General features: G+C 35.4%; 1 protein-coding gene across 1 annotated transcript; it reads right to left on the bottom strand.

Annotated features, from left to right (window-relative positions):
• Nucleotides 1–348, bottom strand: LOC142609017 (uncharacterized). The gene has a single exon (XM_075780662.1). It carries the CDS (start codon nucleotides 346–348, stop codon nucleotides 1–3), a length of 348 nt encoding a protein of 115 aa, XP_075636777.1.
• Between the last annotated feature and the right edge of the window lie 15,178 nt (nucleotides 349–15,526).

The following is a 15,526-nucleotide window of genomic DNA, read 5'->3' as shown; positions in this document are numbered from 1 at the left end:
TTATCTCATTATCTTCCTTGATAGCATGTGTGTATTCATATGTGGCCCATAACTTGACTCATGAACCTCTTCAATTATCTTTAGTGCTTCCTTGGCGGTCACACAAAGGAGATAAATTTCATCATATGGTCTTCTATAAAGCATTCTGATAGTCAATTGGTCATTCTTATTTGCAGATGGTGGGTATGTCCCATTCTTCAGGTATTGTAGGATGTCTGGATACCATTCACCTTCCCCATTCTTTCCCTCATCTTCTTCTATTGTCATGCAATAAGCTGGTTCCTCTTTTTGTTCCACGACTATCGGTCTGGCTTTTTCCTCTTTAGGCCCATCCATTATGGATGCCATGGTTGCTAAAGCATGTGCAATCTAATTTTGCATTCTTGGCACATATTGGTATTGGATCTTACTAAATTTCAAGGCCCACCTCTAAAGACATTCATGATAAGGCATTAACCTTTCTTCTTTGATCTTCCATTTATTCTGAATCTGAGAGATTATCAAAGCTGAGTCAGCATACACGTCCAACTCTTTTACTCCAAGGCCTAGGGTCACTCGTAACTGTTAGGATTAGTGCCCTTAAATCTTATTGTATGATGCTATGTATGTTATTATGTATGACATTATGTATGACTTAATGTTAACATGAATATTCGGACATTATTATATAGTCCATGAGATGCATAGTATGTGATTTAGTCACAAAAGATATAAGTCACAAGTTCTTTGTAAACTCAAAATTTTAGTTCGTAGTTGGTGATGAAATTGGGTGTTTCATCTGCGAAGACTATAACATATCAACTAAGATGATTTGTCTTGATCATGGAAGTGGAAACTTCTAGTTGATGTGCTGATATGTTTTAAGAGTTAAGACATATTGAACTAGACCACTGTGAGATTTATTATTCTTCTAACGATTGTCAATTGAATAATAAATCTCACAACTTCTATTTGCATGAACTCTTAATCTTGAGAGGATAAGGACCTGATCATGAAATGTAGGTTGCTTTGATATATCAGGAGTGAGATCTAAGGTAACGGTCAAAACCTCAGTATATTGGGCAGCCACATTTAGTGTTGATGGAACATGTATTCTCAAGATGGAATTCATAGTCTCTTAACGGAGATATAAAATATTCCTTTGAGATAAGTTTAATAGGTTCAGTTATTCAGAGAGTTAGGCCTAACCACTTTGGTAAGAAGTTACTAAAATATATATTTAAGAGATTGGATTTCATAAATATATGTTGAATAACTTTAAAGGATTAAACCGGGTACTCAAGGATAAGATGTAATAATTTACAAAGTGGCAATCTATATTCATGACTTTGTATTACTACGAATATTTTATGAAGGGGTTGCATGTACAATAAAGTCTTGGTATATAATTTATAGATAAGGCCTAGAGTACAACTATATTTATATAGTGGTATTAAATATAGTTAATGGTAACTTTGAATTTGTCAAGAGTTGACAGAAAAGCCCAAGGCCCATTGGAGCTAGTGTCTTATTGATCCCTTTTGGTCCCACTCCAAGCCACATACTTAAGCCCAATTGGAAAAACCCGAAAGGCCAGCCCAATTAGATAATCAGTTAGATACAAAGGGAGATATATACAGAATTTTTTGTAGATATTTTTGTATGAGACATATGTGAGAGTAAGACATTCTATCATTCTCCCTTTGAAACTGATTGAGAGACCACACATCTTGGGCGTAAAGTGGAATTGGAGTGAAGATCAAAAGTATTCCCAAGTGCTTCCGATCTTTGTTTTGAAATTCACCATACCAAGGTACGCTCTCTTATTCTTGAATTCTAAAACTTATATAGTGCATGTTATCGATTGTGAATGAAGTAGATCTGTTAAATTTTCGCTGCATATGTTTTGTATGAGATGCAAATCATGTTTAATCCTACAGTAACCCCATGATGTAAGCTTGGTATTTAGTGGCATTGTTGGTGCCAGGAAAGTTAAGTCTACCAGAAAATAGGATGTGCGCCCCTTTTAGAGAAATTAGGAGAACTCCAATGCCACTTCTGTTCTGATCAGTTGCTCCATCAAAATACATCTTCCATGATTCTACCTCAATCCCCATAATATCCTTATCTAGAAAGTCTCCTTGGATTTCTTTAGCTTCTTCTGGTGGACAATGGGCTAAATGATCAGCAATTGCTTTCCCCTTTACAGACTTTTGAGTCACATATTTAATATCAAATTTTGATAGAAGCAAAACCCATTTAGCTATCTACCCGTCCTGTACAGGCTTCTCCATTAGATATTTCAATGGGTCCATTCTTGCAATCAACAAGACCTTGTAAGCAAGCATATAATGTTTGAGTTTGCGGGTTGCCCATACAAGTAATATGCATGTCTTCTCAAGTGGTGAATACTTTTCTTCATAAGGCAACATCTTCTTGCTGATGTAGTAGATTGCATTCTCCTTTCCTAGACTCTTCTAGGTATTGAGCAAGCAAAACCCTCATTGTTGTATCTGTAGTTGTGAGATACAACAATAATGGCTTTTCAGGTATTGGTGGGATGAGTATTGGTGGCTTCATAAGATAATTCTTAATCTTTTCAAAGGCTTCTTGGCATTTTTCATTCCATTGTGTAGGAACTTCCTTCTTGAGCAATCGAAAAATTAGTTCACATGTCATGGTGAGCTGAGTTATGAACTTGCTGATGTACTATATCCTCCCTAGAAATCCTTGGATCTCCTTTTTAGTCATGGGAGGCTTCATCTTTACAATGGCCTTGATTTTGTCTGGATAGACTTCTATTCCCCTATGGCTTACCATAAACCCCAATAGCTTTCTAGATGTGACTCCGAAAGTCCATTTCTTTGGATTCAACATTAACTTGTAGAACCAGATTCTTTCAAAGAACTTCCTCAGAGTTAGTATATGCCCTTCACGCTCTTTAGACTTCACTATCATATCATTAACATAAACATCCAGTTCTTTATGGATCAAGTCATGCAACAAAGTGGTAGTTGGACGTTGGTAAGTAGCACCAGCATTTTTAAGGTCAAATGGCATGACCTTATAGTAATATGTCCCCCATGGAGTAATAAATGAGGTTTTCTCCATATCTTCTGGAGCCATCTTAATATGATTATACCCTGAAAATCCATCCATAAATGATAGCAAGGCATGCCCTGCTGTATTCTCAACCAGGATGTCAATGTGAGTCAAAGGAAAATCATCTTTTGGGCTAGCCTTATTCAGATCTTGGAAGTATACTCACATTCTAACCTTCCCATCCTTCTTTGGTACCTAACCACATTAGCTAACCACTCTAGATAGTTGACCACTCTCAGGAATCCTGCATTATACTGTTTCTAAACCTCTTCTTTGATCTTGAGAGTCCAATCTAGCTTCATTCTTCTCAATTTCTGCTTGACCAGCTTCATGGTTGGATATATTGGAATGCAATGTTGTACTATATTTGTATCAATCCTAAGCATGTCTTCGTATGACCATGCAAAGACTCTTTGAATTCTGTCAGCAGTGCCACTAATGCATTTTTCTCAGAAGTGGTTAGAGTATTGTCCACTTGTATCATTTTGGATTCATCATCGATTCCTAGGTTAATGGGTTGGGTTTCTTCTTTTATTGGTTCTAGGTGTCCTTGTTTTAATTCTTTATTATTAAGAATTTCTTTACCAATTTCAGAAATTAAAACATTCAAAGCAAACAAATAAGCAGAATCATAAATCATATTATAAGGAAAATAGTTCTCAACAGACTCAATAGACTTAACTAAATCAGACTCAACAAGAATACTATCACAAATAGACTTTACGGGAATAGAAATACTACCAGAAATAGACTCGATAGGGATGGAAACAATGTTCTTGGCAAGGGTGACTGGCTCAACGGTCTTAATCTTCTTGGCAAAAGTGACTGACTTGATGGTCTTGATCTTCTTTACGGAGTCCTCCATGGGGTGGGCGGCTCCCTCCCATGCCTAATTCTTCCACTTAGTTGTGCCTTTAGTGATGGCAGGCATCTCCCAGCAAGTTCCTTCTTCCCACAGTATCAATACCGGGGGGTCTTCATCCATATAATCTGTGGCTTCATCATTTATCTCCATATCTGTGGGCTTATCGATCACAAAAGTATCCAGGCACTCTATGCTATCCAACCACTCACCAAACAGATTTTGCTTCCCTTTGTTGCTTAAGTGGGTGTGTTAAGGGAGGTGTTCTGACTCGTTCCCTTCCATCTTCTTATTATCACCTTTAGCATTCTCAAGTATTTGGATTTTGAGACTGTGGACCATCAGTTTTTGGTCTAGAGTGGCCAATCTAGTATCTATGTCATCATCCTCTTTGGTATTCGGGGTCAGTGAGCTAGGTTTTGAATCGTAATAGGACCCCAATTCTGGAATCTCTCTACCATGCTTGTCATATCGAGGACTTGACTTTGAACTAAAATCTGTAATGCAGCTCCAATCTGAGGGACGCCTATAGGGGTAATCATCATAGTCTACATCACCGGCTCCTCCAATCTCCTCTCTTGCATCCTCTAATACATTCACTAGCCTGTATTGGTCACTATCAGTGTCACTCCACTTGTTAGCTTTAACATCATCTTCAATATCTTCATCATAGTAGTCTACATCATCATTATAATTTTCATAATAGAGCGCATCATCTTCATATTCCCTATCACTAGGGGGTTCACCCCAATCATTGCCATTGTATTGGCTATCATAGTCTTCACTATCGCTATTGCTATCATCATCACCATGTCCATTGTCACTGCTGCTGTTGTCACTACTACTATCACTCTTGGCATCACTTCCTTCATTATCATCACTAACGGCTACTTTCCTTTCCTCCTCTTCGTCACTGACCCTTCTTGCTTCATATGGGCTTTAATGCATGTTGGCAAGCCTCCTAGTATTCTTCTTCTTCTATATTGCAAATGGTATCTCCAAAGAGTGTAGTCATGGCATCGGGGTCTATGTAATCAGCCCAATTAGTAGGAACCTAGGTTGTAACTATTAGGATTAGTGCCCTTAAATCCTATTGTATGATGTTATCTATGATACTATGTACGTTATTATGTATGACATTATATATGACTTAATGTTGTGATTAATAAAGTTGTTTTATTATTATCTAAAATAATGGTAACATGAATATGGGACATTATCATATAGTCCATGAGATGCATAGTATGTGATTTATGTGAAAAGTCACAAAAGATATAAATCACAAGTTCTTTGTAAACTCAGAATTATAGTTCGTAGTCAGTGATGAAATTGGGCATTTCATCTGCGAAGTCTATAACATATCAACGAAGATGATTTGTCTTGATCATGTAAATGGAGACTTCTAGCTAGTATGTTGATATGTTTTAAGAGTTAAGACATATTAAACTAGACCGCTTTGAGATTTATTATTCTCCTAACGACTGTCAAATGAATAATAAATCTCACGACTTCTATTTACTTGAACTCTTAATCTTAAGAGGATAATGGACCTGATCATTAAATGTAGATTGCGTTGATATATCAGGAGTGAGATCTAAAGTATCGATCAAAACCTCAGTATGTTGGGTAGCCACATTTAGTGTTGATGGAACATATATTCTCAAGATGGAATTCATAGTTTCTTAATCAAAATATAAAATATTCCCTTGAGATAAGTTTAATAGTTTCAGTTATTTAGAGAGTTAGGCCTAACCATTTTTGGTAAGAAGTTACTAAAGTATATATTTATGAAATTGGATTTTATAAATATATGTTGAATAACTTTAAAGGATTAAACCGGGTACTCAAGGATAAGATGTAGTAATTTACAAAGTGACAGTTTACATTCATGACTTTGTATTACTACGAATATTTTATGAAGGGGTTGCATGTATAATAAAGTCTTGGGATATAATTTATAAATAAGGCATAGAGTGCAACTATATTTATATAGTGGTATTAAATATAATTAATGGTAACTTTGGACTTGTCAAGAGTTGACAGAAAAGCCCAAGGCCCATTGGAGCTAGTGTCTTATTGATTCCTTTTGGTCCCACTCCAAGCAACACACTAAAACCCAATAGGAAAGGTCCAAAAGGCTAGCCCAATTAGATAATCAGTTATAAGGAGAGAAACATACAGAATTTATGTGTGTGAAAAAGAGAGACATCGTTGTGAAATGGTGTGTATGTGAGAGTGCGATATTCTATCATTCTCCCTTTGAAACTGATTGAGAAACCACATTTCTTGGGCGTAAAGTGGAATTGGAGTGAAGATTAAAAGTATTCCCGAGTACTTCTGATTCTTGTTTTGAATTTCACTGTACCAAGGTACATTCTCTTGTTCTTGAATTCTGAAATTTACATAGTACATGTTATCAATTGCAAATGAAGTAGATCCATTAATTTTCCGCTGCATACATGCATATTTCTATCAGTATCTTCCTTCCTTGGTTTTGGAAGTTTGTTGTTGCAATCTAGTAGTAGCTCAAACCCAGGCATCATAGTTTTGGTCTCAAGGTCAAATCTCGGTTCAGGGAATCCCCAATAGCGTTGGCTATCTCTAGCTTTAACAAACTTTCTGTTCAATGTTGGAGTATAGGGCCTTAGGGGTTCTAAAAGACAAGGAAGTCCTTTTGCTTTGGCTTTGGCACAAGCCATTCTTCTCACTTCCATTTCTAATAAATCATCGTCAGTGGGCTTATAGACTAGCCCAAAAGATGGTGTGGTAGTGGAAATCATCGAGACTTGAATAGTAGGCTTCTTCACAGTTCTCCCCAAGTTCATCCCTGGAAGGTAATTCATTCTCCTCATCATCTACCACATTGTTGTTGCTGTAGGGAGCAAAGTCCATCTGGATCTTCTCCACTTCTTCTTCTTTTCTTTCAAAGCCAAGCCTCTCAATCTCAAAGCTATCCAAGGTCAATGGCTCTTTCTCAGAATCAATATCAAAGATAGGCTTTGGCACAGTTAAAGTATCGCCATATATGGTTACAATAGCTCCTTCATGTGGAAATAAAACATTATGGTATAGGGATGAAGGTACGGTGTAAAACCTGGAAAAAAAAAGGATTAAAATGAAGGGTATTTAAGTAAATCTTTTGTGGGGTTAATTTTATAATTTATAATTATAAGGGAGTTTTAAAAAAAATAGGGCTGAAACCCTAGCTATATAATTTTTTAAGTCAACATATATGGGGATATATTTTGAGAGAAAAGACTACCCAAAGGACTGAAGTAGAGAATGATTGACTACACCCTTGAGGTAAGAACCTAAGAATCTCTTTCTTGTCGAATCTAAGCTTTATTTGGGATTAGAGTATTTTTTTTTTTATAGGAAGTATTTTGGTAGACTATTTAAAAAAAAAAAAAAACCAATGAGTATGGTGACGTAAACGAAGAATGAATTAGATCCATTTTTACCTGTGCTGGTGTTGCGCTAACTGTAAACGTTGCATAGGTTTACCGAATTGAGTTTTGGTGAATAGCAAAAAAAAAAAAAAAAAACGTTATGTTGTAGGCCAATAGTGTGATAAGTTACAGAGGTAAAATATATATGCATATATGATAAATGGAATTTCCAAGCAACGCCAGCACCTTTCCTTTGTTGTTGTTATTATTATTATTATATTTGTTTAATTGGTTGGTTGAGGCATATAGAGGAAGTCAGTACGTGAGTACGTCTGACATAAGTGATCAATATATATATATATATATATATATATATATATATATATATATATATATATATCAACTCATGAATAGAAAATTAGGTGATGTACTTTTGACTCTTTATGCCTATAGGTATAGTGTAACTATAGACTTGATTCCTAGGAACTTTTTGTGGCAGAAAATAAAGAGAACAAAAATATAGTAATTATGTGGGATTTTTGTGTGAGTTGATAGTGGGCAGTTATTGGTTATTTTTAATAGTCTCTCTTCTGGTCAAGTACCGTTATAAGTTTTTCTTAAATTATTTGATTATTGAGTATAGTGCTTGAAAATTGTTTAGGTGATATCTAAAGATTTTAGAAAAGCTTTTGGGAGAAGTTCCTTGTGGTGAGTTAGTTGAGGTAAGTAACCTTATCCTAATTGAGTTTTATTTTGCTTATATTAATGTATTTTTAACTACTGAAAATTTGTTTATAATTGTTAGAATTTGTATTTCTATTATATCACTAATTTCAAGTAAAGAATTATCACAAATATATCTAATTACTGAATATATGATGTATTTTGTTTGATTGATTTTAGCTATACTAACTCAAAGTAAAGAATAAAGAAGTTCCACAAATATATATGAGCATTGAATATAAGATTTATTTTATTTTATTGTTTCTTTTAGCTATATTGATTTAAAGTTTGGAATATAGAAATATCACAAATGTATTTGAATATATGATTATATGTATATGCATTTAAATAAGATATATTTTTGTTAGAAACTATGATTTCATATATATGATTATGGAAATCTGACTATGAATGGACAATGGGAGTTATTCATTGGTACTCTGATACCCAAACCAATGGGGGTTATTCATTGATACTCTGATACCCAGCCAATGGGGGTTATTCATTGGTATTCTGATACCCACACCAATGGGGGTTATTCATTGGTACTCTAATACCCAGCCAATGGGGGTTATTCATTAGTACTCTGATACCCAGCCAATGGGGGTTATTCATTAATATTCTGATACCCAAACCAATGGGGGTTATTCATTGGTACTCTAATACCCAGCCAATGGGGGTTATTCATTGGTACTCTGATACCCAGCCAATAACCATACCCAGCCAATGGGGGTTATTCATTGGTACTCTGATACCCAACCAATGCGGGTTATTCATTGGTATTCTAATACCCAAACCAATGGGGGTTATGCATTGGTACTTTGATACCTAGCCAATGGGGGTTATTCATTGGTACTTTGATACCCAGCCAATGGGGGTTATTCATTGGTATTCTGATACCCAAACCAATGGGGGTTATTCATTAGTACTCTGATACCCAGCCAATAACCATACCCAGCCAATGGGGGTTATTCATTGGTACTTTGATACCCAGCTAATGGGGGTTATTCATTGGTATTCTGATACCCAAACCAATGGGGGTTATTCATTAGTACTCTGATACCCAGCCAATAACCATACCCAGCCAATGGGGGTTATTCATTGGTATTCTGATACCCAGCCAATGAGGGTTATTCATTGGTATTCTGATACCCAAACCAATGGGGGTTATGCATTGGTACTCTGATACCCAGCCAATGGGGGTTATTCATTGGTACTCTGATGCCCAGTCAAGGGGATATAGCGTGACCATAGTCATAAGATTGTTAAGAATATGAATTACATTTGAATATTGAACTGTTTTGAGTCGCTAAAAGATTTTGGAAATGTTGAGAATTTAAACTATTTTGAGTCACTAAAATTGCTTATGTGTTTTTGGAACCTATTGTAAGTTATAGCTTTTGATATATGAAAAACTAACTATTTTCTAAACCATCTACGATATAGGATTAAAGTAGGTCATCTATGTGCAACTTATCATATTAAGACCATGAAACTTCTTCAGTTATTTTGAAAATACATAGTATATTATAACTTTTGAAAACACATAGTATATTATAACTTTTGAAAACACATATTACATCTTATACTTTATAGGTCTATTGCTTGATGGAACTTATTAGGATTTTGGTTACTTATTGAGTTGTCAGCTCACCCTTTGTTTTTCCCCTCCAGTTTCAAATTGTGAAGAATAGCGAGTTTTGGGAGTTTTGATGTTGTGTTGTGAGTAGGAAAAGAAGCTTAGTGATTTTTGAGTTTGGATGGTCTTCTAGTAGTTTTATATATATTGGCCAATTGGCATTATGTACATCAGGTTTGGATTTTGTTCCTATTAAATTATTGGAGATCTATTCATAAAGAAATTGTTGAGATATTTTGGATTTATTTGATTTAATTTTTAATGATAAATTTTTAGTTGCTAAGAAGGCCTTGCACACTTGTAGGGTGTTTACTTTATAAGCGTGCGGCAGTTGTCACGTGCCTATCTTTATACTTGGGTTCGGGGCATGACATACGGCCTCTATGTCATGGATCCATGGTCGCCCAAGGAGCATATTAAAGCATAAAGGTATGTTGAGGACTTGAAACTCCACTTTTTTAATCATTGGCCCTATAGTAAGCCCAATGTTATGGTTCCCAAGACCTCCCTTCTACTATTGTCATAAGCTTTCACATGCTGATCAGTAGGCACGAAGTCTTCAATGCTTAGACCCAAGCAACTTGCAATCTTTAAAGGACACACGTTTAAGGCACTTCCATCATCAATGAGAACTATTGGGATCCTTTTGGCTTTAGCATCTACAGTAATATGCAGTGGGTCATTGTGGTGCTTCCCTTTCTTTGTCAAATCATTGTCAGAGTAGGAAATAGTGAGTTCCTTATTTATGGACCCAATCACAGCATTTAGATCTTGAGACGTTGTAGTTGTAGGGACTTGTATTTGGTTGAGAAGGTCAACCAGATTCTGACGGTGCTTATATGAGGCCATGAGTAAACCCCTTAAAGATATGTTTGCTTGTGTCTTCTATAGTTGCTTGAGGACCTCATCTTCCTTAGTCGATGTTTGTTGGGTGGCCTCGTTTAAGGCTTCTATTGGGTTATCTGTCTTCAAATGTGGGGGTTTGATGTGTCTCCCCCTTTGTGATGTGGGCAATTTTTGTCGGGTCATTCAAATCGGTGTCTTGGGGTTTACAGTGTCTCCCCCCATTTGTGGATGTTGGGCCATTTGATTGGGGTTCGAAGTGTCTCCCCCTATTTGTAGATATTGGGTAACTTGATTGGGATTTGAAGTGTCTCCCCCCATTTGTGGATATTGGGTAATTTGTTTAGAGTTTGAAGTGTCTCCCCTTATTAGTAGGTGTTGGGTAATTTTCAGTTTCTGGTACATCTTCACTCCATATGTCATATCCTGTAGCGGATGTTCTATCCATCAATTCTTCCCATGTCAACATAAAGCACTCAGGTAGGTCATAGATCAATTCAGATGGGTCTTCTTTACTTTCTTCTTCAGTCATCAAACAATTAATCCTCGGCCCTCTCCCAAAATTGTGGTTAGGCAAGAGATTATTAGTGATGCTAAGCCTTGTAGGAGGTGCAATCACCTTATTGTCTATTAAGTCTTGAATTGCATGGAAAAGGCCAAAACACTTGTCAGTATCATGGCTAAGGCCTTGGTGGTAGGCACATCTCTTGTTCACATCAAATCTTGAAGGTAACGGGTTTAGAATTGGTCGTGGGGCTAAGGGCTTCAAACCCTTTTGCTTTTAGTTTCTTAAACACTTGGCTCATAAGCATATACAATTCATGAAACTCCCTCCTTGGGGGTGGGCCTTGTGGTATTTGCATGGGTGCAATAGGTGTAATCAGTTGATAAGGATAATTTTTATGAATATTAGAAACTTCTGCAGTCTTGGAACTAGATCTGAAATTATTTTTAAACCTTGGTAGGTCCTCATTTTTTATAGTGTCATTATTTATTGCATCCTCAATTTGGGTTCCAGTAGCAATCAAAGCTTTAAAATTAGGAAAATACTAAGCAAACAAGTACTTATGGTATACACGTAATAAATTCTTTACAACCCTAACTAATTGTTCTTCTTTACATGGCCTATTCATCATTTGTGCAGCTTTGGACCTCCACTTGGTAATGAAGGTAGAGAAGGATTCTTTTGGCTCTTGCTTCGTGGTCTCGAGATCTCTTCTTGTTATATCCACTTCTATGTTGTATTTGTATTGCTTGTGAAACTCTCGGTAGATGTCCTCCCTACTCCTTGCTTTAGTGTCTTCTAGGTTGAGGAACCACCTAAGAACGGCTCCAGTTAGAGTGTTCTAGAACATTTGAGCAAGAAGTTCCTCCATCGCACCTAGGGGATGCATGACCCTCATATATATCTTTGAATGGGACTTTGGGCAGCCAGTCCCATTGAACTTGTCTAAAGTTGGCATTTTGAACTTGGGAGGCAGTCTCACATCAGGGAAAAGTGAGAGGGATCGGTAGTCCATGAGGTCTTCCATCTTGCGAGCTCTTTTAATCATCTCTTCCATTTTGTTCATTCTTTCATTGGTCTTCTTCTCATTCTCCATGGTTGGTGGATTATGGTCAGCCTTGTTCTCCTTTTGGTTACTCTTCAGACTCTGAAATTGTTGTACCATAAGGTTCATGTCCTCCCTCAACTAGATTTGACTAGCTACCATGGTGTTGAGTAGCTCTTGAGTGTTCATGGGTTCTTTAGTGTTTGGATGTTCTCCCTCTTGTGCCATGGTGATGGTATCCTCAATCTTCTTAAGGCTTGAACAATCTTGTAGGTCGAATATAGGGTTGTGATGTTGCAACAGCAGAGTGTCTTTAATGCTCACGAGCTTCAGTACCGTGATGGGAGTGATGGGCTTGGAACTGGAGCTACTGGCTTGAGTGTCGACCTTAGGTTCTCTTTGTAGCCTTCCTTTGGATCTTGACCAAATTCTCCCCTAATGACAGGCTTGGTCAAGTTAGTCAAAGCTAGGACTAAGGAAGACCGATGATCCATGGTTACTACCACCACATGTAGTTGAAAGGGGTGCATACATATTTGTTGTTTTAATGGCACACACTATGATAGTTAGGGAAAGCTTTTAACAAACAATACAAACAACAAAATATCATACAACAATCTCAACAAACATAAATAAACAAACAAACAACAATATCATGCAAGACCATGCAAAATCAAGGGTACATATTTGGTCACTTAAGTCTAATACAAAGCTTAGCCCTTGACATCCCCAATGGAGTCGCCACTGTGAGAGACCGGGGAAATTTTGGAGCTCTCAAAAAAGAGATTTGGGTGCTTATTCAAGACACCTCTCTTTTTGGGTAAGTGGTGTGGAGTCGCCACTTATTTTTTATACAAAAAAAATAAGAAAAAAAATTAAATACAACTTTACATGACTGAATTGTTCCATTCTCATTGATTGAATAAAAAATACAAACTAGAAAATTTGGGTATTACATGGCTTTGGGTCCAAGTTACAAACTACCAAAAATACATGGCTTTTTATCCTAGTTACAATCTACCCAAAATAAAAATAAAAACAAAAACAAAGATAAAGTCTAAGTCTACCTATACAAAGACACTAAATTCGGAGGCTAGGTTACAAAACGGGAAGGTGTTAGACACCCATTCCACCCAGACAGAGTCTGGTCTTCTAGACTCTTATGAACAATGTACCCCTTTATGCATGACATGAATGACATGTTGCATATATGAAACACTTAACTAAACTAAGTCACATAACTCTATTTATGAATGTTTCCTCTTCTTTGTTAAAAATTCAAATCTATTGTTATGATAAAAAATTTGTTTTTTTATTTGTATGCAAAAAAAAAAAAAAAAAAAAAAATCAGATTTGTTTTGTTGAGTAAAAAAATAGTTTTTTGTGAAGAAAAAATCAAATCTGTTTTGTTAAGTAAAAAAATAGTTTTTGCTACAAAAAATGTCAAATCGGTTTTGAAGTAAGGTAAAAAAAAAAAGTTTTTTGGTTACAAAAAATGTTAGATCTACTTTAAAGTAAGGTAAAAAAATGGTTTTTGGTTTGTATGTAAAAAAAAAAAAAAATCAGATCTGTTTTTTGTGTGAAATAAAATAAAAGAAGATTTCTTTTTTAGAAGAGAACCGTACTCATAAAATAAACCTACACTACTTGCATCAAACAAGACAAACAAAACAACACTATTCATGACCTTCTTTTTAATTTTAGAATTTGCTTTATTAAAAAAAAATTTAGATCTACATCTAAAGACGATATAAATCTGTTTTTGTTTTTGTTTTTTATTTTTTTTAAATTCATATTTGCATCTAAGGAAAATACAAATAAGTTTTTATGTAAAAATCCAGATCTATATCTAAGGAAGGTGCAAATTAGTTTTTGTTTTGAAAAAAAATTCAAATTTGTATCTAAGGAAGATGCAAATCAGTTTTTAGTTTTGAAAAAAAAAAAATTCAGATTTGCACCCAAGAAAGATACAGATCTGTTTTTGATAAAAATTTCAGATTTGCATCTAAGCAAGATACAAATCCGTTTCTTTTTTTTTTTTTTTTTGTAGAAATTCAGATTTGCATCTAAGTAAGATACAAATCCATTTTTTGATAAAAATTTCAGATTTGCATCTAAGGAAGATGCATATCCGTTTTTGGTTTTGAAAAAAGAAGTGATAATAAGCAGACTTTTGAAACTCAAAAAGATAGATCATGATAACAAAAACATCAATAACATATTTCAACAAAACAAATATTGACAACACATGTTACGAGTATTAGAAATAAAAACTAAAAGACTATCTACATCATACATCATCAAAATAAAAAGAAAATAGGAGGAAAATGGTAAAGAAAAACCACCTGTTGCATGGGCGTACTCTTCTTCTTGAGGGAATATTTTAGGGTTCAAAGAAATTTGTTCAATTGTCTTTGAAACCTAAAATACCTTGCTTACAAAAAGAAATTCTTAAGGCTAGAGCCTCCAGAACGTCTTTATCATAAGGGAGAGAATAATAGAAAGGAGAGATAGAAAGAGGGGAAATCTGGGAGCGTGAAAAAGTGTGCTGAATTCTAAGATCCAACCTCTATTTATAGAGACTGGGGTGTTCAAAAAATTAGCTAGATGATCAGAATATGAACTGGAATGCGTCCTTATCTCTAAACAATCAAAAAGGACGAGTTTTATCTCAATCCAAATGCCCTCGAGCCGAAGCCCAAGATTGTGCCAATTGGCACTACAAAACGGCACTTTTGGGTGCCAAGCTTGCTTTTGAGTTACAGTCCATTTTGGACTCATTTTTTGAGATTCTATGAGCCGGGGCTTGCACTTAGACGCATTTTAATCCACATTCTAAATATTAATCTTTTTCCTAGATAATTCAGGTCTTTTCAGCAACAATTATCTTTTAGATAAATACTCCAAAAAGTCTGGATTATCCATAACTTTATTGTTATCTAATTATCCTTTTTATTCCCATGCAAGCAAGCCTATTTTTTACACTAACTAGCAACCAATCACAAATTTATTTAATTAATTTTAATTGTTTACCCAATTAGAATTAATTTAAATTAATCATGTGTGGTTGATTCTATCTAAACAAAATGCATGCTGACTATGCAAACTTGATCATGCGATATCTTTCAATCTGACGGTCTAATTTGGAAACTAGTCATACTGCTGCGAACGTTAGAATATCAAGATCATTTTTATGATATGCAATTAATAATTAATACATGTAACGTAATCATAAATTCTAGGTACATGAATGGTCACTTTAGTCATCTTCCTTGGTTAAATCATTGGTGCAAAATCGAGTGTCTACAAATAGATTTGTTAGAGCATGCATTTAACAGATGTAGACTTAATGAATCAAGTATGGGCCACAATGGATTGGTTTAGTACTTGATAGGCCAAATACGTATTAACCCTTTATGTTGAATTAATTGATTAATTA

Source organism: Castanea sativa, chromosome 9, assembly GCF_040712315.1.
Source record: "Castanea sativa cultivar Marrone di Chiusa Pesio chromosome 9, ASM4071231v1".
NCBI classification, from domain to species: domain Eukaryota; kingdom Viridiplantae; phylum Streptophyta; class Magnoliopsida; order Fagales; family Fagaceae; genus Castanea; species Castanea sativa.
This window is presented reverse-complemented; position numbering and strand designations above follow the sequence as displayed.